Below are 26,170 nucleotides of genomic sequence, written 5' to 3' on the forward strand. Positions count from 1 at the left end.
ACGTCAATACGTGAAGGAAGGGATAATCCCAGAAGAGATGCCCAACATAACTATACCGACAATATCAAACATTTACAGGTGTCAGTGCCTTTGGCCGTTTTGGGGACCGCCATTAGTCGTTTTGAGGAAGAAGGCTCTGATGTCGAAAGCGACATTGTGACAGCTTTCAATGAGGTAGAGTCTCGCAAAGACGCCATCATGGAAAACCTGCGCAAAGGTAACATTTCAAAAGACCAAGCCGCACTACAGAAGCTGCCTCCGGATGATTTTAGACGGCTGCCTGTCATACCAACTTACGAAGACATCCACACAGACAAGGAACCATTTCTTCGCCCGAACATCGTCCGTGGCCGCTACCCAGACGTGGACACGTATCTCGATGTCCAGTTCAGGCTGCTGCGAGAAGATTTCATACGGCCACTACGAGAGGGCATTGCCGAGTTCCTCAACATGCGCAGACGTGGATTTGACCAAGAAGGCAGGCTGCAAGACATCCATGTCTACCATGGCGTTCACGTAGTCTACCCCACCTACGCCTATAGTGGTATCGGCTACAGGATACAGTTCGACAGTAGTCGGCTCAAAGGGGTGAGATGGGGGTACTCAAAGCGGCTGATCTACGGATCCCTCGTCTGTCTGTCCAACGACGAGTTTAGGACCATGCACTTTGCTACGGTCGTAAACCGCGAGCCGACACAGCTTGAACTGGGTTGGGTGGATGTTCGATTCGAAGATGACACATTGGTTGTGTTAGGCATCAGCCCAATGGACACCTTCATTATGGTTGAGTCATCCGCATTCTTTGAAGCGTACCGACACGTCCTGAAAGGTCTTCAAGAGGTTCAGCGAAACACAATGCCATTCACCAAGCACATCGTGGACTGCGACTGTGCCGATGGGGTGGATCCACCAGAATATCTCAGGGGAAGCTTCGGGGATGTCACCTATGACATGTCAGTTGTTGTTGAAAACGCACACAGCAGCCATGTTCGTTCAGTTCCCGTCCTGCAAGATGATCTTTGGCCGTCAGCAGAAGATCTGGATTTTGACGAGTCGCAGTACCGCGCCTTTAAGTTGGGACTGACTAAAGAATTTGCCGTCATCCAAGGGCCGCCAGGAACGGGAAAGACCTACATTGGGCTAAAGATTATCCAAGTTCTGCTGAAAAACAGTCATCACTGGCGAGGACTCCAAGGAGGTCTAGGAATGACGAGAAGAGCGGCCAGGCCCATCCTTGTGGTCTGCTACACAAATCATGCCCTAGACCAATTTCTCGAAGGCATCGCAGAGTCCTACCCCGAGGGTATCGTCAGAGTTGGAGGGCAAAGCAAGAGTGAAAAACTGAAGAAATTCAATCTCACAAATATCAGGCACCGTTTACGCGAGGACGAAATGGTCCTTGGGTACATTCACAGGGGAGCTGGAGATACAACACGAGAAATGAAACGCCTTCAGGAGGAGATGGATGTGTATTTAGATCAGTTGACTGCAACGCAAAGAGGACTTCTTCCCGACCACACCCTGATGTACTTAATGGACCAACACCACTGGGACAGCTTGATGCAGGGATGGCTCATTGCACACGAGGACGATGACGAGTGGATGACTGGTGAACAGAAAAGGGGATCTGTAATAATAGACTGGCTTGGTCTTGGAGGATATCTCTTGCCCGACGTAGACAAGCAAGACCATGGTACCCAAGCAGACGAAGAGGAGGAAGAGAAGAAAGACTTACTGGAAGAACCAGAAGAACAGCGGCTGCTCGATGATGATGAACTGTTGTACGGTCGTCAGAACAAGGGAAAGCACAACGTTAAATACAAGAGTCTAGATCTGGCCTTAGACCTCGTGAACACGCAAATGAATGATCATTCAGAGGGTACGGGAGGGTGGCAGGTTCAAGTCAATAAGAAGAAAAGAAGAAACAAGCTAAAGCGCGAACTCAGCAAGACGGAAATGATGAGCCACGAAGAAGTTCAACAAGTTCAAAACGTCTGGGATTTGCAGCCACGAGACCGATGGCGGCTCTATCGTTACTGGATGGCCAAGTACCATGAAATGTACAAGGAATCTATATCAGAGTATGTAGACCAATACGAGGACGTTGCTAAACGTCTACAAGAGTTCAGAAATGAGGGAGATCGCAGGATTTTGGAGGAAGCATACGTCATCGGAATGACCAACACTGGTGCGGCCAAATATCGCTCAATCCTGCAAGACATTCAACCTGCAGTCGTCATTGTAGAGGAGGCAGCAGAGGTTCTGGAGGCCCACATCGTCACAACGCTGTCTCAACACTGCCAACATCTCATCCTCATCGGGGACCACCAACAGCTCCGTCCCAGCCCAACCGTCTACCAACTGGCAAAGAAATACAACATGGATATCTCCCTGTTTGAGCGTATGATAAACAATGGCATGCAGTGCCAGCGGCTTCAGTCACAGCATCGCATGCGGCCAGAGTTCGCACGTCTCCTGACGCCGCACATCTACGACACGCTGGACAACCACGAATCGGTGCTCAACTACGAGAACATCAAGGGCGTCTCGTCCAACATCTTCTTTGTAGATCACAGTCACCTGGAAGTGCAAGACAAAGAGATGAAGAGCAGGTCCAACATGCACGAGGCTCAATTCTTAGCCAGCTTCTGCCACTACCTTCTTCAACAAGGGTACAGCGCGTCCCAGATCACCGTCCTCACCACGTACACGGGCCAACTCTTCAACTTCAAGAACGTCATGAAGGAAGGGGTCTTCGAGGGTGTGCGCGTCTGCACCGTGGACAACTTTCAGGGAGAAGAGAATGACATCATCCTGTTGTCACTGGTGCGGAGTAATGAGGAGGACATCGCCGGATTCCTAAAGGTGAGAGCAGTTGAGGTTCTATCATCATTGTCCATTGTACTTCGACGTCTATCTGTTTAAGGTTTCCTTTCTATGTTCCCCTGTCTTCAATGATGTACTCATTTTTTTTTACTTGAACACAACAGTTGAAGATAAGATGGATCGGTATTAGGGATTTTACGGGCCATTTCATACTTTAGAAGAATACGTAGAATAATCATATTTTCTGTTACATTTTAACTGCTTGTTGAAAGGTTCATTTCATCGCTCTTACAGGTTGACAACCGTGTTTGTGTTGCTCTCTCACGGGCGAAGAAGGGCTTCTACGCCATAGGCAACCTGACAATGCTGGCAAAGGCGAGCAAACTATGGGACAAGGTAGTGTGCTTTATACTAGACATTGCATTAGTAACAATTTATTATAAAATTTGGTATTTTTCCATAATGTACTGTTTTCTGGCTTAAGGTTAATTTTCATATTTTGCACTTTGGCAGATAATCCAAGAACTTCGAGAGCAAGGCAGTGTGGGCACCGATCTACAGTTGAGCTGTCAAAATCACCCGGAGAGCAAGATTCTCGCGTCAACCAATGGAGACTTCAGGAAGGCGCCAAACGGAGGGTGTATGCGGCCGTGTGCTTTCAGGCAAGTATAATCAATAAGTACACAAACGTATGGGCCAGAGAGGTACGGATAACGAATTGAAGGACATTGGTAAGTAAGACGAAATTGACGGATATGAATATCAACACCTATAAGATGGACGCAATAAATCAACATGTTGCTGTCAAAAGGAGGTAACATATCTTCGGGTTATAATTATATTTCTCTCCCCATACCATAGGTATGGATAAAGTAAAATATACTGTTTTTGTCAGGTTTCTTTTTCTCCTTCCCCTCCTTCTCCTGTCATTTCAGTTAAATCGATTCAACTCCGTTATGATGTTTTAGGGCTAAACGACCTGAAATTTGGCATGAAGGTAAAGAAGGCTAATACCCAATTTTTTTTCCTTTTCTAAACAGGACTCAAAACATTTCTACGGAGTTCCATTTGTTTTTGGCCATCGAACGCGTGTTCCATTCGGGTTACTTGAGGTCATGTTGCAAGAACACGCGCGCATTGAACAACACATTCAAATAAATGAAGCTTACATCATTACAAAACGCCCGTTATTGCATGGGGAGGGAGGGAAATATGCTGTATTTGCTCAGGTGCAAATGACGGCCTTTCTATTGTTATCTATGCATCTTGTCACATAAGGATGTATTATAAACTTAAACTTTTTTGACATTCACAGGTTACAATGTGGCCACGTTTGTGGAATGCGCTGTCACCCAACTGACCCGGAACATGAAGAGTACATGTGCCTAAAACCCTGTGTCAAACTCCTTTGTGATCTCGGACATAAATGTCACAAGGACTGCTATGAGAATTGTGGTGAGTGTGAAGTTTTGGTCGAAAAGACCATTCCCAGATGTCAACACAAGCAGATGATGCCATGTCATAAGGACCCCAGTGCATTTCAGTGTCAGGAACGTTGTGACAAAGCCCTTTGTGACCTCGGACACAAATGCCAGAGACTCTGTGGACAGTTTTGTGGTGATTGTGAAGTTTTGGTCGAAAAGACCATTCCCAGATGTCAACACAAGCAGATGATGCCATGTCATAAGGACCCCAGTGCATTTCAGTGTCAGGAACGTTGTGACAAAGCCCTTTGTGACCTCGGACACAAATGCCAGAGACTCTGCGGACAGTTTTGTGGTGATTGTGAAGTATTGGTCGAAAAGACTATCCCCAGATGTCAACACAAGCAGATGATGTCGTGCTATAAGGACCCCAGCACATGTCAGTGTCAGGAACCTTGTGATAAAGTCCTTTGTTTTCTCGGACACAAATGCCAGAGGCTCTGCGGCCAGTTTTGTGGTGATTGTGAAGTATTGGTCGAAAAGACCATTCCTAGATGTCAACACAAGCAGATGATGCCATGCCATGAGGCACCCCGCTCATTTTGGTGCCAACAACCTTGCATTAAAGTCCTCTGTGCCCTTGGGCACAAATGCCAGAGGCTCTGCTACCAGATTTGTGGTAATTGTGAAGTATTGGTAGAAAAGACCTTTCCCAGATGTCAACACAAGCGGATGATGCCATGCTTTAAGAGCCCCAGCGCATTTCAGTGTCGGGAACCGTGTGTCAAAATCCTTTGTAACCTTGGACACAAATGCCAGAGGCTCTGCTACCAGGATTGTGGTGAATGTCAAGTATTGGTCGAAAAGACCGTTCCCAGATGTCGACACAAGCAGATGATGCCATGCTATGCGGCACCCAGCTCATTCCAGTGTCAGATGCCTTGCGAGAAAGTGCTTCCTTGTAGACACACTTGCAAAAACAAGTGTGGCCAGGTGTGTACTTGCACAGAGATTTTAACATATCATCTGACTTGTGGCCATGCCATTCAGGTGGTCTGCAAAGCCACAGAAGAAGACCTGGTCTGCAACGCTCCATGCGGTCAGCTGCTAAAATGTGGCCACCCTTGTGCTGGTACATGTGACAGCTGCCAGGAAGGGATGCTACACGAGCCTTGCAGGCATCCATGTAATCGCGTGCTTGTGTGCTCCCACCGATGCTCGGCACTATGCGCAGAGAATTGTCCTCCGTGCAACAAGCGTTGCGAAAATCGCTGCGTCCACACCCCCTGCCGAAAACAATGTGGTGAGCCGTGTGTACCATGCCAAAATCCTTGCGAATGGAGATGCAGACATCACCAATGTACCAAGCCCTGTGGAGAACCTTGTGATCGTCCTCGATGCGACCAACCCTGCCCAAAAATACGTCGCTGCAGAGCGTGTCAGAAATGTCACCGATGCATAGGTATGTGTGGGGAACCATGTCCGGACAAGTGCCGCGTTTGTGACCGTGAAGAGGTGACAAGGATTCTCTTCGGCACCGAGGATGAGCCCGACGCCCAGTTCGTACTGCTGGAGGACTGCGGTCACATACTGGAGGTTAGAGGGATGGACGAGTGGATGGACAGGGCCGACGAAAACGTACAACTCAAAACCTGCCCGGAATGCAAGACGCCAATACAACACAACGTGCGCTACGGGAACAGCATCAAGAGGACACGTGCACTGACAATGGTTGAGGAGAAGACGCAAAGGTGCGACGAAGACGTTCAAAATGCTCAGAGGGATCTAGAAGCCGCTGCCCAAAGGCTGAAGAGAGAGTTTGAAGTCGATGCTGACCTGGATTCGTACTTCACTGAGACATCGGCGCGTATCTCTCAGCAAATGACAAGCCGTTGTAAGCTGTCAACGGAGATAGTGACAATGTACGAAAACAAGTTTCTTTTCCTAAAGAGACTAGCCAAAATCAAGAAAGGGACTGGCCGAGAACTGTCTGTTTCTGGAAACGAGAGCCATATTAGAGAACTGCAGAGGGAGATCGCAAATATGGAAAAGTGGCTGCTTCATCCAACGTCACACGTGGCTGAACAGGTAAGTCCAGTTTTATATGCGCTGCATTCAGCTAAGATGAACATGTTGTTATCTCCATGAAATATTTCATGGGGATATTGTTTTGAGTGTATTTGCGTGTGTGATTGCATGTGTATGTTTGTGTCACCGGATGCTTAAAGTCAGCATAACTAAAGAACGTGTAGATGGATTGTAATGATATTTAGTATGTGGGTAGGTGTTGGGAGAAAAAAGGTCAAGGTCGATTTCGGGCCCCCTGGTATGTGTCACTGGAACTGCAAAAAACATCTTCTAAGGATCCGGAGAATAACTGAAGAAAGGAACGACAGATTTTCATGTTATTTGGTATGCAGGTAAGTTGGACAGAGATGGGAAGTGCAAATTACAATTATGCAAATTGGGACTGAACTGCATAAGTAATGAGGAAAATTTATACCTCCATTTTAGGCATGTTGTGGGAGCTCGAACCTGTCACCCCTGGTAGTTTCAAATCTGGGACAAGAATTCCCCAGGTCCCAACAGCTGGCGGTCAAAGCACAAAGGGGTACACTACCAAACCTGTATACTTTATGTGGATACCCTCTGGCACATAAAACAAAACAACCAGCGGCAACAACAAATAACTTGGGCAAATAAAACACATCATATATAAAAACAAATTTCATGGAGATTTTGGGTCTTCAGACTCTTGTTTTGTTCTTATTGTTGCTGTTGATAGATATATTTTGATCACCTGGGGCTCATTACAAGATGGCTTCTGTTCACAGGAGTGGGAGGAGTTTGGGCGAAAGATGACCCGATTGAACTTTCTCCTGAAGCTCCGCGTCCTGCAGGCGCAGATACGGAAGAAGGGAATCAACCTGGACGACCTGGCCAAGGCAAACCTCGCCAGTGCAAAACGCATGCTGACCGACTTCGGTCCTTTCACGGCGAACAGAGAGGAGCTTGTCAAGCAGGCCATAGACAAGGTCAAGCAGCTGACACCAGGCCTGGCGGGAGCCGTGCTCGGCATCTCCGGTGAGGAGCGGGTTCAGGTGGTCCGGGCCATGGGACTGACACAGGGACACTGGTTCATGTGTTCCAACGGACACGTGTTCCCAGTTGGAGACTATGGAGGAGCAACGATGGTAAGCACTGTATGAATCTTTAACAAATACACGTTTCTTCACACTGGTCAAATCCATGAAAAAATTTGCTATCAATATCGATTTTATCAATAAATAGAACAAAGACAAGATAGAGTCCAGAGACACATTCTTTGCATATTTTGTGTAAATACAATGACATGTTTGATATCATGCAACTGCCTTTCAAATGACACTACTTTTTTCAACTGATCTCGACAGGAAATCATATGCCCGGCGTGTCAGTGATGATATCAAAGGCGACAGGCCAAGGCTTCGGTCGGACAACCGTTTGGCACCGATGGACGGTGAAAATAACGCTGCCTGATCCGATCCAACGTCTGGAGAGGCATTATAATCTAAAACACTATAATCTAAAATCATGCATAAATTCTTTGATGCCCTCTGGAATAGATATATATTAGTAGAAGACTAACTACTAAACTAATAAACTGACAATGACTGCTGTGAAATATATATGATATGGAACTTATTAGTCACATTTTTTTTCTTTTCAAGAAGAGTAGTGGTTCTTTGTAATTGTGACAACTTCGTAGGTTACTGAAAACAATTTTATGTTTTCTCCAACTGCTTGAATCATGTCAATTTCATGACGCCTCGAGCTATGTTCAACTATGTTCAACAACGTGTGTTTTCCTGGAGTACGAAATTTGGTGTCAGACTTTCTGATTTTATTGTTTAGAAGGCAGTATGTTTATTCCTGGTAAACCTATACTGAGTCTCTAAAATAAATGGAGACAATAGCTTAATCAAAGATTTCAAATATATGCAATAGAAAAGGGTGAAAGTTTCGTTGCCGTCTTGTTTACCTTCCAATGAGAGTTTAGAGATGCTTGTCCTGAACGATCCCAAATACTTCTTTGATCATCAGATAATCATGAACAATTATAAATCGATGATTAATGCTTATTTGCAGATGAAGATTAAGAAAAAGAAGAATGATTCAGTAAGATAAGAAATGTCATAATCGATCATAGTAACGAATAATAAATCACTATAAAGCGCTTCATTTATGTAAAATAGCTACAACTGTAGTCTTTTGAACTCATCAATACGACGAACATCCTTTTGTACTTGCTGATTGTAAATCTTTATAGAATGATTTTAAATGTTTCATAGATAACGTCTGTAAATAGATGAACGGATGAATATAATACTGCATGTTTATTAGACAATAACACAAGATGCACACAGCTGCAAAATAATCTGATAATTGAGATCCATGAATGTATAATTTCTTTCACAGCTGGGAATAAAAAATGTTTTCCATACTTAACCGTTCAAAGTTACTTTACAAACTGCCATTGGATTTCAGAACCGTAATCAGATGGGTCAGAGGTCAGATTTTAATGTCATGTTTACTTTTACTTTATGATTTGAATATGATTTATGATGTAAGAATGATTTAACTAAACACAACAAAATATAATTCTATATCAATTTTATTACTTTTAACTACTGATGAGAATTATGACAGCTCAAATATCGCCACTGTTGTACGTCTCATAAACAGTCGTTGCCATTTTAAACGGTCGTCGCCATATCGGATCGCTCGATACCATATCCGTGCATTTCATAACTTGGGGGGGGGGGGGTGACAAGAAACTAAAACGTGTATAAAGCAACAGCTTGAGTCCAAATGTACGACAGTATGGTGATTGATAAAAAAGAAATGTTTCAAAAATATATCAGAAGATTGAAGTTTATCAGAACAGTGAATGTCATCATTTTACATTAATCAACTTTTTAATAGTAAGTTATGATGATTCATTACTATAATGGGTGATGACACTTCTTATCTCCCTGAATCATTATTTTGTTTACACTTAAGAAATAATCATTCTTCTTCTAACTATGACAAATGTCTTGTGACAATTTAAAGTCAATGCAATTAAGCTTCTCTGACGATTTGGGATGGTTCAGGAATATCTAAGCTGTTATGGAGAAGTAAGCAGTAGTCTTCAACTACGCTGGCTGAATTTTTTTTGTAAAATGGGAAGAATGATTTGCCTGGGAACTTTGGCCACCAAAGGGTTACCCTGTGAAGGTTTGCCGAATTCTATCATCCATAACCCCATAGGAGAGTGTAGTCTTAGTTAATAAGATGGCAATCAAACGTTTGTTACTCACACAACTTTATTTCCATTTGTATTTGATTTTGAGGAGCACAATAGGGCAATCTCTGATTGAACCATCGTCCCCATTTACTTTATGCAAGGTACTGACACACTTCGCTCTATCAAAATCGTTTACAAACTTCAAACACTCTCACAGTAGAATCACATTGATCGCTAAGCTTCAAAGTTGGTGGATCTGAGTGACATATTGCCAACCAATTATTATTGACAAGGTAACAAAAGTGACCTGATTGAAAAAAGAAACAATTTTACGTAAGTAAACCAAACGTAAAAGAAACACACACTGCATCAATTATGATCAATATCTCAAAGACTCTCAAAAGGTAAGGATGTGACTGAATCAATCCATCATCAATCAGTCTTTCAGGGCATCTATTGTCCAGTTAATAAACCATAATAGTTAGTAAACCGCATTAGTTAATAAACCACACAAGCTGATAGACATCGCAGTCGATTGATGATAAATGACAAACCATACTAGTTAGCTTTGGCCCCACTAATCTCTTCCCGATGACAACAAACAAACTATAGATGGTTTTAGAAAGTGATAACTAAATAAACAAGCCATCTAGTCGTCGAATTCCATTAAGTGGTAGTTCTTCAGGTAGGATCGGGTCAGGCGACGTGTCTCTCTCCGTACGTCTTCGGTGCCAACCGGTCTGGCCGAAGCCTGTGGCTGCCCTCTCCCGCTAGCACCAGCACTCCTGTCGAGAACAGGTGAAAAAGTTGAGTTTACATTCACAGATAAAGGTTCGATATCTATTTACAATCATGTTATCCAATATGTACAATGTATTTATACGAAATATACAAATAATGCATATTGAAACTACAGGTATCTTAGCTTGCAGTCCTATAGTATATATTTATCAATTATTGGCGTTGCTACGCCAAATAACAGTTACTCAAGCAACTGGATATTATTTTGGAAACGGTCAGGCGTTTCAAGTAGCATCCACTATTTTTCGTCAGTGACTCTGATCATATCCAAAATCATATCCAGTTGCTTGTCTATATGATAAGTGGTATTTGACGTATCGTATTACCTGGATGTCTAACATTTATCGACGTATTGGTTTTGTTACTTTGTCATAAATGAGTGCTAAGAAACACTAAGTCTTATTCGTTAACTAAAGACATTTACAAAATATCCTACATTGCCGCGGTACCCTGCAGTGCAGGGCCTTGCAGGATTAGGGCCTTGATAGGCTTCAGGGCTTTCCTGACCACTGCCTCCACGTTCTCCGTGAAAGGTGTGACCCCAGAAAGCCATCGTTCTGCTCTGTCAAGGTTTGCTCTGTCCAGGTCGTCCAGGCTGATTCCCTTCTTCCGGATCTCCGCCTGAAGGATGCGGAGCCTCAGGAGAAATTTCAGTCGTATCATCTCTCTCCCGAACTCCTCCCACTCCTGTGAACAGAACAGAATAGAACCAACTTGCGATGAGCGATGTGTGACTGATTTCATCATCATATCATATGTGACTGATATAAGTAGCAACGACAACCGCAGTACATGAACTCTGGCCTTACCTGTTCCCTCACATGGGCCGTTAGACGAAGCAGCCGCTCCTCCATTTCAGCAAGTTCCCTTTCCAACTCCGTGATATGGCGCTTGTCTTTAAGGACGGACAGGTTACTCGTCATATCTTTCTTACGTCTCGCAATTTTCTTCAGGAAAAGGACTTTCTTCTCAAACATGGCCACCTGGTCCTGTGAAGACAGACACTTGCCGCTTTCTTCTTGAAACTTGCTGCTTGCCACTTGCTGACGGAGATCAATTGAAGACATAGTGCAATACCGTCGCAGATCGACATCAGTTCTGAGCTCAATTAACATCGACAATAGCTTGCAATTACTGACAGGGACTTCTCTTTGTGCCCCTGGAACGTACTGCTGCTTTTTTACAATCTCGATCATTGCCAGCGTCTTCTTGATAATATTTCCGTAGCGCAGGTTGCGTCGGATTGGTGTCTTACATCTTGGGCAGGTTTTCAGTATGGTGTTTTTGTCGGCCATGTCCATCCACTGGTCCAGCCCTTTGACCTCTATCACGTGACCGCAGTCCTCCAACTGCACGAATCGGGCGTCGTCTTCATCTTCCCTTCCGAAGAAGGTCTCTGTCAACTCCTTACGATCACAAACGCGGCACTTTTTCGGACATGTTTCCCCACACATACCGATACATGGCTGGTCTTTCTTGCACTTGTCACAGCGTCGGGTCTTCCGGCATGGACGGTCACATCGAGGACGATCGCAAGGTTCACCACAGGGCTTGCAACACTTGTAATGCTTGCATCTCCACTCGCAGGTCTTCTGGCACGGGACACATGGCTTTCCGCAAGCTGCCGAGCACGGGTGGGAGCAGACGAGCACCCGCTTACATGGATGGATACACTGTTGGTGCAACTTTCTTTGTTTGCAACGACTGCATGTACCTGAACATCGGTGTCCGCACTTCAACAGCTGTCGACAAGGATTGTCACAGACCAGACTCTCTTCTTTACCCGAGCAGACTGCCTGAGTGGTATGGCCACAGGGGAACTGATGTGGTACCATTTCCATACAAGGCATGCTGCACTTTTGACTACACTTGTTCTTGCAACTGTGTCCACAAGGAAGAGCCCTCTCACACGGCATCTGACACCGCAATGAGCCGGATGCCTGATTGCATGGAATCTTCTGCTTGTGTTGACATCTGGGGAAGATCTTTTCGACCAAAACTTCACACTCACCACATTCCTGGTAGCAGAGCCTCTGGCATTTATGTCCGAGGGCACATAGGACTTTGCCACAGGGCTTTTTGCACCGATACTTTTCATGTTCCGGGTCTGGTAGGTGGCAGCTCATTCCACAAATATGGCCACATCTTAACCTGTGGATGCCAGAAAAATGTGAGGATTACAATGTATCCCTGCTGTGCTGTGCAAGGAAATACATTAATGACAATATGAAATATGTCCCAAGTATGATATTTACCACCCTTTGTCTTGAAAGCGAAACGTTGGTTGGATGAGTTCATTTTTCAAGAACTGATGTCCACACATCTCCACTTTTCTTTAGTCTCGTCTCATTTACCCAAATGTACTACACATACATAGGCACTACACTTCTTAGCATATACTTGCATTGATTGTTTGCACTTGCCTGAAGCCACACGGCTGCATACACCCTCCGCCTGGTGCTTTCTTAAAGTCGTCGCTGGTTGACACGAGGATCCTGTTGTCTGGGTGATTTTGACAGCTCAACGTCAGGTTGGGACCCACGCTGCCTTGCTTTTGAAGTTCCCTGACAATCTAAACAGAGAGCAAAAGTCACAGTCTAGAAAAAATCCACGTCTCGTTATTATAAGCATTTATTTTTATCTCCATGAAAATGGAGATATAGTTTTGGGTGTGTCTGTGTGTCTCTGTGACTGTGTGTGTGAGTGTGTGCGTTTGTGTGTCTTTCCGCACTACTGTAGTCAGCATAGCTCCAGAACCTCGAGCTCCTGATGAATTACAATGATATTTGGTATGTGGGCAGGTGATGTAAAGCCGAAGAGTAGGTTGATTTTGGGCCACATAGTATATGACCTTGGTACTGCAGCAGAACTTCCGTTTTTGTTTCTTTTGACTTGCACGTGCTATGGTCTTGATTTTTGGGTGGCAGATATCTTGTGATGTAATAAAGAAGTGGTGTAGATATGGGCCCCCTATCAGCTTGCTCTGGAACTGCAAGGGCGTTATTGTGAAAATTTTCTAAGGAGAATAACTGAACAAAGCAACAGCGGATTTCCATGATATTTACTATACGGGTAGCTTAGACAGAGATATACACAATGAAGTGCAAAGTATGCTAATTGAGACTTAATTTGCATAACTAATGAGGAAAATCTATTTTTCCAGTGTTTTCCATTGTAAGACTCAAATACATGTAACATATGTAGTCTAATTAGAATATCATACTTTTAATAGGACTGTCAGTATTGCAACATGTGTAAGTTAGATAAAGGTGTTTATGAACAAGCATATATTATGTAAATGTATCATTTGCATAACCAGAATTGTTCATTGAGATATGAGGTCTCCGAACTCTTTTTATGAAAGCAATGGGTAAGATAAAGGGCACTGTACCTTGGTCCATAGTGTGCTCGCCTTTGCCAGCATTTTCAGGTTGCCAATAGCGTAGAAGCCCTTCTTTGCTCTTGAAAGAGCAACACAAACACGGTTGTGAACCTGTAAGTGCAGTTGAAAAAAAAAGTTATTAATGAGCAATTAAAATGTAATATAGAATACATTTCATTTTTTTCATTTATTATCTAAAGTGGCGTGTAAAATATATGTTTATCCGATTTCTACCCTTTTCGTCATGTGCAAATAATCCCAATGAGTAAATTATTACAGATGGAAGAAATCTTTAAACAAATAAACGTCAAAGGTGATTAACGGTCGGATCCAATGGATTCCAAGTTGCTCTCACCTTAAGGAAGCCCAGGACGTCCTCCTTGTTGCTCCGCACCAGTGATAGCAGGATGATGTCACTTTCTTCTCCCTGAAAGTTGTCCACGGTGCAGACGCGAACACCTTTGAAGATTTTGAAGTTCATGACCTTCTTGAAGTTGGAGAGTTGGCCCGAGTAAGTGGTGAGGATAGTGATCTGGGACGGGCTGTACCCTTGCTGAAGAAGGTAGCGGCAGAAGCTGGCCATGAATTGAGCCTCGTGTACGTTGGACTTGCTCTTCGTGTCGGTGTTATGTGCCTCCAAATATCTGTGATCCACAAAGAACATGTTGGACGAGGCGCCTTTGATGTTCTCGTAGTTTAGCACCGATTCGTGGTTGTCCAGCGACTTGTAGATGTGCGGCGTCAGGAGACGTGCGAACTCTGGCCGCATGCGATGCTGTGACTGAAGCCGCTGGCACTGCATGCCATTGTTTACCATACGCTCAAACAGGGAGATATCCATGTTGTAGTTCGTCGCCAGTTGGTAGACGGTTGGATTGGGGCGGAGCTGTTGGTGGTCCCCGATGAGGATGAGATGTTGGCACTGCTGAGACAATGTTGTGACGATGTGGGCCTCCAGGACCTCTGCTGCCTCCTCTACAATGATGACTGCAGGCTGAATGTCTTGCAGAATTGAACGGTATTTGGCTGCGCCAGTGGTGGTCATTCCGATGACGCATGCCTCATCCAGAATCCTGCGATCTTCCTCAGTTCTGAACTCTTCTAGACGTCTGGCAACGTCATTGTATTGGTCTGCATATGCTGATATAGACTTCTTGTGCAATGCATAGTACTTGGCCACCCAGTACCGATAGAGGCGCCATCGGTCGCGTAGCTGCAACGTCCAGACGTTTCGGACTCGTTGAACTTCTTCGTAAGTCATCATCTCTGTCTTGCCGAGTTCACGCTTTAGCAGGTTTCCCCTCTTCTTCTTGTTGATTTGAACCTGCCATCCTCCTTGATTCTCATTCGGATGCTCTTTGATTTGCACATTCTCGAGGTCTAAGGCCAGGTCTACGCTGATGGTTCTCTTGGGCTTTCCTATGTTACCACGTCCGTACAGCAGTTCATCGTCGTCGAGTAGCCTCTGTTCTTTTGATTCGTCCATAAAGTCTGCCGTCTCTTCCTCCTCTTCCTCCTCTTCCTCCTCCTCTTCCTCCTCTTCCTCTGCTTGGGTATCATTGTCTTGCTCGTTTACTTCGACCATGACGTGTCTTCCAAGCCCTAGCCATTCAACTGTCACAGATTCCCTTTTTCTTCCACCAGTCATCCATTTGTCCTCGTTTGCCATGGGACACTCTCGCATCAAGCTTGTCCTGTGGTGTTGGTCCATTAAGTCCATCAAAATTTGTTCAGGAAGGAGTCCTCTTTGTGTTGCCTTTAACTTATCTAGATACTTATCCATCTCATCCTGAAGGCGTTTCATTTCTCGGGTTGCATCAGCAGCCCCCTTGTGAATGTACCCCGGAACGGATTTGCCCTTGCGCATTTTTTGCCTGATATTTTTTAGTTTGAACTGTTCCAGCTTATCACTCTTGCTTTGCCCTCCCACTCTTACGATATCCTCAGGGTAAGACTCTGCTATACCTTCGAGAAATTGGTCAAGGGCATGATTTGTGTAGCAGACCACAAGGATGGGCCTGGCCGCTCTTCTCGTCATTCCTAGACCTCCTTGGAGTCCTCGCCACTTATGGCTATTTTTCAGCAGAACTTGGATAATCTTGAGTCCAATGTAGGTCTTTCCAGTTCCTGGCGGTCCTTGGATGACTGCGAACTCTTTTGTCAGTCCCAACTTGAAAGCGCGGTACTGCGACTCGTCAAAATCCATATCTTTAGCCAACGGCCATAGGTCATCCCGAAGGACCGGAACTGAACGAACACGGCTGCTGTGTGCCTTTCCAACAACATCCGATAGGTCGTACGCGGTATTTCTCCAAAGATAAGCTGGAGGATCCACGCCGTTGGCACAGTCGCAGTTCACGATGTACTTGGTGAACGGCATTGTGTTCTGCTGAATCTCTTGAAGACCTTTCAGGACGTGTCTGTACGCTTCGAAGAAGGCCGTTGGCTCAATCATGATGAACGTGTCCATTGGGCTTATGCCTAACACATCCAATGTGTCATCCTCGAATCGAACTTCCAACCAGCCCAGTTCAAGCTGTGCCGGCTCGCTGTTGACGACCGTCGCAAAGTACATGGTCCGAAATTTGTCTTTGGTGAGGCAGACAAGGGACCCGTAGATCAGCCGCTTTGAGATTCGCCATTTTACTCCTTTGAGCCTACTGCTGTCGAACTGTATCCTGTAGACGATACCTTGATGGGTGTAGGTAGGGTAGACCACGTGAACGTCATGGTAGACACGGATGTCTTGCAGCCTTCCTCCAGGGTCCAATCCACGTCTGATCATGTCCATAATACCCTCTCGTAATGGTCTAAGGAAATCTTCTCGTAGCAGCCTGAACTGGACATCCAGATACGTGTCCACGTCTGCGTAGCGGCCACGGACGATGTTGGGACGAAGAAATGGTTCCTTGTCTGTGTGGATGTCTTCGAAAGTTGGGATGACCGACAGTTCCCTGAAATTGTCTGGAGGCGTCTCGAGCCGAAGTTGTCGGCCCAAGCGCGTGGCAAGCGTTCCGTAGTCGTCTCTGCGTCGTCTCGCTCCTCTGCGCTGTATGCGCGATTCAACCTCCTCCAACTCTCCGTCAACGTCGTCGTCTACTGCTCTTAAAGTGTTAACGGTAGCTCTTAACGCTGCCACAGGTGCCACTACCTGTGGGGATATTACCATAGTATCTTCATAGAATATGGACACTTCTTCATAGAATGTAAGAAATGTGATGCATACAATATTATTATCATGAGTATAAACCTTGTATTGAATTGATCTCCTTGTCAAGACTACATCAAGACATCCTAAATTCCCAGTCCTATCCTTAGTCACTGACGAAATGCTATCTGAAACGTCTGACTGATTCAAAATTTTATCCAATTGCTTGAGTAACTACTTTTGGCGTATTATTATCATTGCTTTGCCTTTGTCACTTACAATGGCTCTTATGGTGTATATCATATTCCAGCATATATAATATTTAAGTCGCTTATCAACATATGAAAATACTGAAACTAATGATTAAATCAATGATTATAACACAGTATCGAAAACGTAAGCTAGCCCTTATTGTATTGTATTAGTAATTATGACGTTAAGTCTTATTCTATACTTCCACTTTGTGTTATGTCAACGAATTCTTGCCATACCTTGTACTATGTACAATTGTCGTGTAATAAAGTTCTTCTATGATCCGGAAACACATTAGTCCGTACGTATCTGCAAAAATAAGTCACCTGTCTGTAAGATCTGGGTGACCTGTCCAGGAGCTCACGGAACAATCGGAGTGCATGTTTGATCGGTTCTCTGAAATCAAGCTTGCGGTGGTCTGACATAGCTGTCGGCATTCCGTCGAAGTACCTTGTGAGAGCCTGGGCCAGAAACTCTGAGTCACGTACCATCACAATAAGCTTCTTGGTGTTTTCTGAGAAATATGGAGTTATGGCACTTACTGAATATCAATGTTGCTGGGATGAAACGAAGCAAAGTTTATATCAACACAATCAATCAAATTATAACTTGAGGCCACACCAACACCGACCCCCGTTCTCTGTACGAACGGTCCTATAATAGCTCTCTACAGATTCACTGTGCTCAATTCATTCAAAATGACATGATAAAAGAATTTGTATGTTTTCTCATACCAGGAAAAAAAGAACAGTCGCACGCTCGTGCAAGGACACGGAGTAGTAATGCCATCAGGTCGGTTCTGACGAAGGTCTCGTCTAGCAGTTCCTGACACCCGCTTGACCGCTCCACCAACGTCAGGACGATCTGATATAGACGGGAAAATAGGTGTTATATTTTGAAACTGATGCAATATCCAGGCGACTTCTTCCTTTTTTTGACACTTTCTGGTGGCTTGCAAATGCCTCAATATTTTTTAAATTTCATTCCTCATTATGGAAGTTAAGTAAATGTGGAAGCTATTGATGAGTAAATGTAAACGTCCAGCTTGTCTAATCCTAGTGAAAAGGAAACAGGTGTCAAACGGATCCCGTGGGACTCCGAGTGGTCTCCAGAATATTTATGGGCTCGGCCGGGCCCCGGTTGATTTTGATTCTTACATGTGACACAGGAATGATACGGCCCGAGATTTTAATCATATTTTAGTCCAAGCTTCTTTGATCTCTTACAATCTAAATAGGTAGGAATGATTTGTGATGATGAAGGTTAGACATCCAGGTAATAGGCAAATCGATGTACTCTGCAACTGGATATGATCCACTACATTTCATCAGTGACACTAAGCAAGATTTATCAATCAGCCATTTTTAAACAACGAACAATGAATTGATATGCAAATAAAGTGAAGCCAATTTTAGATAGTCCAATCGAAAACAAAAACAAGATAATGTCAGGACAAAGTTGATGTTAATGAGTCAATCAGCTCCTGTTGGTTGAGCTAACGCTGGTTCGCAGGTAGCGCTTCGTCCCACGTGCCTGGCAGTTCGACACGTATGTCGCTCTCCTTTCCTGCTAAGGGTGGAATTGTACATCATATCATGCATGTATTGCCTCTCTAACCCCAAGTCTTTTTTTTAGTTTTGTATGTTGTACATTTTGCAGGCCTATGTATGTTTCTGTCACCTCTTTTGGGTCCTTCTCACACAGTTCCTGAAGCCTCCGGTACCCGATTGGTCTGATGACCCAGTCCCGCCGTCCGTCGGAGTCAACATCGGTCGGTCCCTGCCCATTTCTGTAAGGCATAAATAGATGGCATGAGTTGTCGTTTCGGTACTTATTTCATTCTTACAACACGTCAATGTTAGATCACGAAGACTGCATATCGTTCTGAAACAATTCAACCTAAACCCAGCTAACCTAAATCTTTCAGGAAGACCTTAGTGCGGCCATGGCAGATAAACTGGTGTGGTCGGAAGTTGTGCATGGACTTGCCCCGTCCCCCCGGGGGGTCGACCGATGATGATGATGATGATTAGGTTAACTCTGAAAAGTTAATCTAAATCTAAGAGGACCTAAATTGTGAATTCACTGAACTGGGTGGGGGATAAGAAAAAAACTATTGCTGACCGACTTTAACAATTTACATCTATTAGATGACCAGAACCATATTCAGTGCAAACAACAGAATCGAGTTTGCACATGGCTTCATACATCGCTTGAGCTCACCTCTCCTGCTGATCGCCACCTCCTCTGCCCCTCCCTCCACCACACTGTCCACCCCTCCCGCCAGAGTTGCCGCGTCCGCGGCCACGCCCTCGGTAGCCGAGCCCCCTCCCTCTGTCCATGGGGAAGAGCTGGCTTCACAACAGCGACCAATAAGTATGCCATCAATTAACGATTTGTAGTAAATATTGCATCCCATCCAACCCTCAATACACACATAACACCCATCCTTTTAGCACATTTTAAACATAAGAAAGCCACAGCCACGTCTGTGTTGAGGGAGAAGCCACGAAGTAGCACTAATATTGTGATTTAGCATGAGTTTTTTTATAGCTTACTCGCTGTTTTCTTAGTTTGCTGTATAGTACGAGTTACATGTGGCGGTAAGTGATAAAAAATGACAGCATTAGCATCACGGTTTAATGTATAGACGACAGTTACTAATAACACCCCTCTACACGACAGAATATGTAAATTTTGTAATAACTCTTGTATTGAAGATGAAATGCATTTCTTACTAGACTGTGTATTGTATGAAGAAGAACGTCAGTCACTGTTCAAATTAATTCAGCTTGACAAGAGATGTAAAACAATATCAAAGCAAAATACTTTTAGACACTTGATGTCATGCAAAGATGTTAATGTGATGAACGAAGTATGTAATTATGTAGCCATATGTTTTAAAAAGAGAGAAGAAGCCACTAGAACCTAGATATACAGTAGGACATTTAGAATAGTGCTTAGTAGTATATTTAGACGTTAACGTCATTTTTATATTCTCTCAATTACCCTATGTATGGCCCCTGTGGCCCCATGTGCATTTATCCCCCCGGGGAACGAACATGCAATAAAGATTATTACTAAAATAAAATGTCACAATGACACTATTGGTAAACGTTAGTCGTCTGCCATTATTATGCCTCCCAGCCTTGATCTTTACGACCTCAAACATCTGCATAATATCCAACCTTTACGAAATATCAGGTATCTAGTACATGAAATGTTTAACATGACATGAAACAACGACAGGGATTCAAAATATCCTCTACAGGCCAAGAGGCAGGCGAAACTTACCCCCAGACCAATCACGCTAGCATTTGTGGCTGCAGACAATGCTAGGAACTAAACTACCATAGTTGTCACACCACATCGAATATGAAAAAAAGCTACAGATAGTGTGCAGCTTTCCGAGTTATTCTTCAAGCAGAGGTTTCGGTGGGAGGGGGTGGGGCTAGGAGTGAGGGAAACATTAAACATTGCGGCCACTACCAACACCCCCCTCCCACCGACCGAAACCTATGCTCGGGCGTAGAATATTGCCCGGGCCCACTTCTATGGTAAACTTGATACTAGCTCGTCCAGACTGAATAGCAGACCTATCGTGAAAAGGTGCGAACACTGAAGCGATCGTTGCTTCGAGTCCAGTTTCACCTTAGGTATCTTTCACGGACAGGTGAGTTCACCTACGGCGAAACCAACCATCTAAACAAAGGTAAATCTTACCTGAGACACGCCAGACTCGAATAAAACAGCTATAACGTCTATTTCTTGCTTAAATTCGTCACTTTCTTCTCTTTTCTGGTCAGTTGTAGAATGCAGAGCTGCCGAAACTCAAATGCACTCTGATCTATGGGTGGACTATTGTTATATGACCTATAGCCTGATGGGAAATGGGTTTCCCGTTACGCAACATAACAGTTTCGCCCACGTCACTCTGTTGACTCGGGCGCAGACATGTTTATGTACACAGACACAGTATAGTAGCGATCTCGGTGCTGCAAACTGCATTGTTGCACACATTGTCACATATGTTTGCGATGAAGACGGCCCACGAGCCGTTATCAGTAACATTGATGTTATAGTAATATTTCAAACGATTTGTCGGTGGCTCGTATAAAGTTGGACAGGTGAAACTTTAGTCAATGGCAGAGTAAGACGATACATGTATCCATTGTTCAGTGCACCATACTTGTGATTGTAGTCGCATATGCTTGATGATGATGATCCACCGTGTTCTGCGGCTCAGAGGTTGTGGAACCAGTCGTTCTTGCTTACGAAAGAAATGTTCAAAATCGTACTAAGGATCTTGGCAAGCAATATCAAAGCTCAATATTGCTAGCTAAGATCATTAGTACGATTTTGAATTTTCGATATTCGAGTTGTCTACATCCTGAGATTTAGATTAAGTAGAGACCTCGAATACTAAAATGCAATTCATTCTATATACTTGGACTAGACATTAAAAACAGGGGAGGACAACTAACGCTTTCACGAGGATTCGGATATATTAAATATCAGGTGCATTAGAGAATTCATCCAGCGTTGGAGGTGACGATCATGTATGCAACAGGTGGGGCAGACTAGCCTCCGTTACAGCCTTCTCCCACGGCGATTTTTCAACCGCCGGTTACAGGATCCCAAGCAGATACGGGGCAGATACGATACGCCCCCTCCCCCCCCCCCCCCCCGCCGAAGAATCTAGCCCCGATAAGTTGAAAAATCGCCGTGGGAGAAGCCTGCAACGGAGGCTAGGGACAGACGGTCTGGAAACATTTAAAGTGGGTGACCCGATTTGAAGACTATATCACTTCTCAAGTTGTTCACATATTAAATCTCTGCAAACTATAATCATTGCAAATCAGTGAGAGTGAGAGGGAGGTGAAACCTGGTAGCGAGCCAAGTTTCAGTCGTATCCCGTCTTTTGTCCGGATCTTTTGTTACGGATGTAACCCTATATACTATTTTTGTTTACTTTGGGGACTTGATCGCAAGGGGGTTACCTTCGGTTGCACTGGCGTCCTAGAGAAAGACTATATCAACCTGTCATTGCCTTCCACAAGATGTTGTGATGTTGTGTAATGCAACAATATTTGAACAGATGAAGCTTTTACTGAGCTTAGAGGACAGTCAAAGTGCATATTTTGTTTTAAAATACGGACTGAAGAAGTCTCGGTTAAAAAGACACAAGCAATGATATAAGATTATTACTCATTTGTTTATTTATTCAACCTACAAATTATTTGGGTTGCCCTTCAACAATATACCTTAATTGATTTCCAAGGGGGGCCCGAGAACATGGAAAAATCTGAACATAAGTTAAATGAAATTGAACGTATACACAGAAACTGATAATGAACTCACGAATAATAAATGAATAATACAAGCATATGAAACGAAAACGAGTATACAAAACCAAGCCCTTAAGTCAGAGATGTTGTCCAAGTCGTAAATGGAAAAATTATTTCCTTCTTGATAGTTTAACAACATTTTACAACCAGCAAAATTCATCCATGCAAATAACTTCACAGCAAATTTGGGTAAGTCCATTTTTTGTTTTACAGAAATTACAGTTAAAACTCGTTTAAGAACTTCACAGCAAATAGTTTTGTAATTGATATTCATATTAATCGATAACGTTAGAAATAATGACAACAATACGTAAAGCGGGCATGGTTCTCTAGCAATTTGTAAAATTTCTGAATAGAATGAGTTACAAATGATCGAATTGAGTTGTATCATTGTTGTCACATTATGAGAAAAATAGAACAAAAGTCATTATCAAACACTTCATTATCATACACTATACACCAAAACAGAAATAAACTCTGACTATAGTTCTTATGTATGCGACAGTTCTATGAATGCTTATTACAAGTCGTCTATTTTGAGGCACGAGACGCTCTCTTCAGCATCACCATATTGATGTTGAAATACGTTTTTTTTACCAAAAAATTAATAGATATTTACATTTTTTATGCAAATGGCAGCTTTGTGCCTGAAATAGGTTAATGTAACTTTCTAACGGAAAAGCGGATGGCAACAAACACCTCGGATAATATACGAAGAACAAAATAGCCGTACCAAGCTAGGGCACGTACCAATTTGGGGCATGCCCCGTTAAGTATTGCAATTGTGTTGGATTGTTTAACACGGAAGTTGATTTATTTAAAGTTGTATTTGCCACAAAATCATGTCATACACATGTAAGGTAATAGGTCCCAGGCTCAACCAACCAGCAAGTTTGTTGTTTTAATTGCATCTATCACAATGAGGGCAAAACAGGTGAATAAGCATTATCAATTATGTATTCTACCAACAAGGATGAGCTAACATTCGAGGTGCATAAGCACCTTTACAAGTTTCCCTACCACACACTATTAAGATAAGATAACATCAACAATATAGTACAGGAAAAATCAACTATATCTACAAAGTAATGTAGTGTGTTTCAACGTAGCTGTGACGTCACGTTAAAACATAATTCATGTAAGACAAGTATATGCCTAATGATAATGTCTATTGTACACTTTTTATTGTCAAAACATTATATAGACCTCCGCTTTGTTGCATCCTTACTTGAATAAAAACATTGTTTAGACTTTCTCCTGATTTGTCCACTGCATTTTTAGACTTTGTTCGAAGTCCTCTTTTGTAAAACCAAAAGTTTGACATTTGATACATGTTTCTCAATAAAAGTCTATCATATTCTTCCTCCCAAGCTCGCAAACTGCTTTGACTTATGTACACGTACTTCACAAGGATTGTTTCCGTTGTGCCCTTTTTTTCAAAAGATTTACCTTGACTGTAAAGAAAACCCAAGCAATATCAGGGCCCGAAAATGGGATTTTGAAAGTCAATTTATTTAGTCATCTCCATACATTATTACTTCAAACAACACTATCACAATATATAGCGACATCCATGATGCAAAAATATGACGTCGGTATGATGTGAGACCTCACTGAAAATCGTCGCGGGCTGTTTTGTAGGTTCGCAAAACTAAGGGGATCATCGTACGGCTCGTTTTTGCACGGGTTTAAAATTAATGCTCAAAGTTTTAAGTTATTACGCAAATGTCATAAGAGTGTTATTAAATGTCCTACAATAACAATTTCAGCATTTTTCATTTCCATTTTTTTGGCCCTGATACTGCTTTGGTTGCCTTTAAGGTTTTTAATTATCAAAGTGGGGATTCCAAATAAGCGATCCCTTTGGCCGTCCAAACTTTGAAGATGAATGGGCCTTTCAAAGATTGTCAATATCATTTAAATAAACTCCATGTTATTGTTATGATTTCTAATTGCAGTTCAGTATTATTTCATTTTTCTTATTTGTTCGCTCAAACAGAAAATACAGAGAAATAAAGGAAATGTAAAGAAGTAAAATCAATTTTCGGGGGAAGGGATGAAGCCTACATGGTTTATACTATGCCCTCCTCCTTCAAACTTAACAAATATTAATCATGAAAGTAATATGATAATGTCATATCAAAGACCCATCAACTTTTTGACGCTCATCTGTGACCCGACTATCTCTTACCGGTGGAAATGTGGATTTCATCATGGTGTTTCCGAATCTGTATACAGAGAATTCAGCTGTGCGGCAATCGGCCCTGTGCCATAACTTAAAGACAGATTTTTATCATCCAAGGATTCAGTGATAGCCGGATACTGACCCTGCGCTGTCTGATCGTGACCACTGGTCACTGCAGTAGCGGTCGTGTTTGTGTTAGATTCAGAGCCAGTGGTGGCCTGAGAGTGACCCTGCCCTGTCTTATCATGACCACTGGTCACTACAGTAGCGGTCGTGTTTGTGTTAGATTCAGAGCCAGTGGTGGCCTGAGAGTGACCCTGCCCTGTCTTATCATGACCACTGGTCACTACAGTAGCGGTCGTGTTTGTGTTAGATGCAGAGCCAGTGGTGGCCTGAGAGTGACCCTGCCCTGTCTTATCATGGCCACTGGTCACTACAGTAGCGGTCATGTTTGTGTTGGATTCAGTGATGGTCTGAGACTGACCCTGCCCTGTCTTATCATTACCACTGGTCACTACAGTAGCGGTTGTGTTTCTGTTGAATTCAGTGCCAGTGGTGGCCTGAGACTGGCCCTGCCCTGTCTGATCATGATCATGACAACTGACCATTGCTGTAGATTTTGGGTACATTTTTGGCATTTCCACACCTGCGTACATAGAATTTGGCTTCAAAGCAGCGAGCACATCGTGACGTGATACATTTTCAACTGTCAGAGATTGATTATTGGCCTGAGAATGGCTATACCCTGTCTGATTATGAAGGTTATCAATATCTTCATACTGGTTACCACTGGTCGCTACTGAAACTGCTGTGTTTGTGTTGCTTTGGGGTTTAGTCCTAAAGGAGGATGTCCGATCCTCCTCTTGTACCAGATTGTCACGAGGATGGTACCAATAAGGACGATGCCAGCTACTGGACCACCTACAGTGCCAATGAGAACAGGTACTTGGGACCTGGGAGTAGAACTGTTGATTTCTGGTTTGTCTGCAGTGATTACAACTGGTGTAGTTAGTGGTATTAGTGTTTTAAGTGCAGAATGAGCTGTTGGGCCAGTATTGTATTTAAAGCACAAGTGATGGCGAGAAGTGATGGTGCCATTGGAACAATTGTTAGAACTTTCTAATGGGCTATAGATGGGCTGTGTGGCAGACATGGAGCGTACATGATTTTCGTTGTTGTCAAATGAAGTAAACGCTAACACTGCAGATCCTAATGTTTGGCAGTAATTTCTGCGTTGGCAAATGAATAAGATTTTGAAAACAGAGGCAAGGCGTATGTGGTTTGGAAATCAACTGGCAGAGTTGTTATGGTCGGTTCCTCACATATCAATTTCTCAAGATTGACATTAAAAAACTTCTGCCCCTGTAATTTGGCGGGTCGGACGCAGACTATCTGGTCTTTGAAGGAATGAAATTGAGTGATATCTAGCCTGAGGGGAGCCATCCTACAGTCACACTGCCATGGGTTCCCGTCAAGTTTTATTGTAAGAATATTTGCAAATAAGCCAGGATGAATGGTGGTTATCTTGTTATTGG

At 43.5% G+C, this 26,170-nt stretch overlaps 3 protein-coding genes across 3 annotated transcripts; 2 read left to right on the forward strand and 1 right to left on the reverse strand.

The window, feature by feature from the left end:
* Positions 1-46: 46 nt before the first annotated feature.
* On the forward strand, positions 47-6,592 carry LOC136438065 (NFX1-type zinc finger-containing protein 1-like). The gene is made up of 4 exons (XM_066432736.1): positions 47-2,865; positions 3,121-3,222; positions 3,340-3,488; positions 4,142-6,592. The coding sequence occupies exons 1-4, from the start codon at positions 199-201 to the stop codon at positions 6,396-6,398; spliced, it is 5,175 nt and encodes a 1,724-aa protein (XP_066288833.1). The 5' UTR covers positions 47-198; the 3' UTR covers positions 6,399-6,592.
* A 459-nt stretch (positions 6,593-7,051) lies between these two features.
* Positions 7,052-8,675, forward strand: LOC136438066 (NFX1-type zinc finger-containing protein 1-like). The gene is made up of 2 exons (XM_066432737.1): positions 7,052-7,444; positions 7,664-8,675. The coding sequence occupies exons 1-2, from the start codon at positions 7,109-7,111 to the stop codon at positions 7,688-7,690; spliced, it is 363 nt and encodes a 120-aa protein (XP_066288834.1). The 5' UTR covers positions 7,052-7,108; the 3' UTR covers positions 7,691-8,675.
* Positions 8,676-9,586: 911 nt separating this feature from the next.
* LOC136438067 (NFX1-type zinc finger-containing protein 1-like) lies at positions 9,587-19,464 on the reverse strand. Its single transcript, XM_066432738.1, has 10 exons — positions 19,326-19,464; positions 18,783-18,891; positions 17,837-17,966; positions 17,429-17,616; positions 14,058-16,853; positions 13,712-13,813; positions 12,744-12,892; positions 11,130-12,471; positions 10,757-11,007; positions 9,587-10,304 (listed from the first exon to the last, which is right to left on the reverse strand). Exons 1-10 carry the CDS (start codon positions 19,442-19,444, stop codon positions 10,169-10,171), a joined length of 5,322 nt encoding a protein of 1,773 aa, XP_066288835.1. The 5' UTR covers positions 19,445-19,464; the 3' UTR covers positions 9,587-10,168.
* Between the last annotated feature and the right edge of the window lie 6,706 nt (positions 19,465-26,170).

This window comes from Branchiostoma lanceolatum, chromosome 7 (assembly GCF_035083965.1).
Source record: "Branchiostoma lanceolatum isolate klBraLanc5 chromosome 7, klBraLanc5.hap2, whole genome shotgun sequence".
Taxonomy (NCBI): Eukaryota; Metazoa; Chordata; class Leptocardii; order Amphioxiformes; family Branchiostomatidae; genus Branchiostoma; species Branchiostoma lanceolatum.

What these genes read in the sequence shown, in the direction of transcription:
- LOC136438065 (XM_066432736.1), top strand. Translation starts at nt 199, where the DNA reads ATGGAAAACCTGCGCAAAGGTAACATTTCAAAAGACCAAGCCGCACTA. An exon ending in CGAGCAAACTATGGGACAAG is followed by an intron (nt 3,223 to 3,339) that starts GTAGTGTGCTTT and finishes GCACTTTGGCAG; the next exon opens with ATAATCCAAGAACTTCGAGA. An exon ending in ATGCGGCCGTGTGCTTTCAG is followed by an intron (nt 3,489 to 4,141) that starts GCAAGTATAATC and finishes TGACATTCACAG; the next exon opens with GTTACAATGTGGCCACGTTT.
- LOC136438066 (XM_066432737.1), top strand. Translation starts at nt 7,109, where the DNA reads ATGACCCGATTGAACTTTCTCCTGAAGCTCCGCGTCCTGCAGGCGCAG. An exon ending in ACTATGGAGGAGCAACGATG is followed by an intron (nt 7,445 to 7,663) that starts GTAAGCACTGTA and finishes TGATCTCGACAG; the next exon opens with GAAATCATATGCCCGGCGTG.
- LOC136438067 (XM_066432738.1), bottom strand. Translation starts at nt 19,444, where the DNA reads ATGGACAGAGGGAGGGGGCTCGGCTACCGAGGGCGTGGCCGCGGACGC. An exon ending in CGACTGTTCTTTTTTTCCTG is followed by an intron (nt 17,617 to 17,836) that starts GTATGAGAAAAC and finishes CATATTTCTCAG; the next exon opens with AAAACACCAAGAAGCTTATT. An exon ending in CGGCCCATGTGAGGGAACAG is followed by an intron (nt 11,008 to 11,129) that starts GTAAGGCCAGAG and finishes TTCTGTTCACAG; the next exon opens with GAGTGGGAGGAGTTCGGGAG.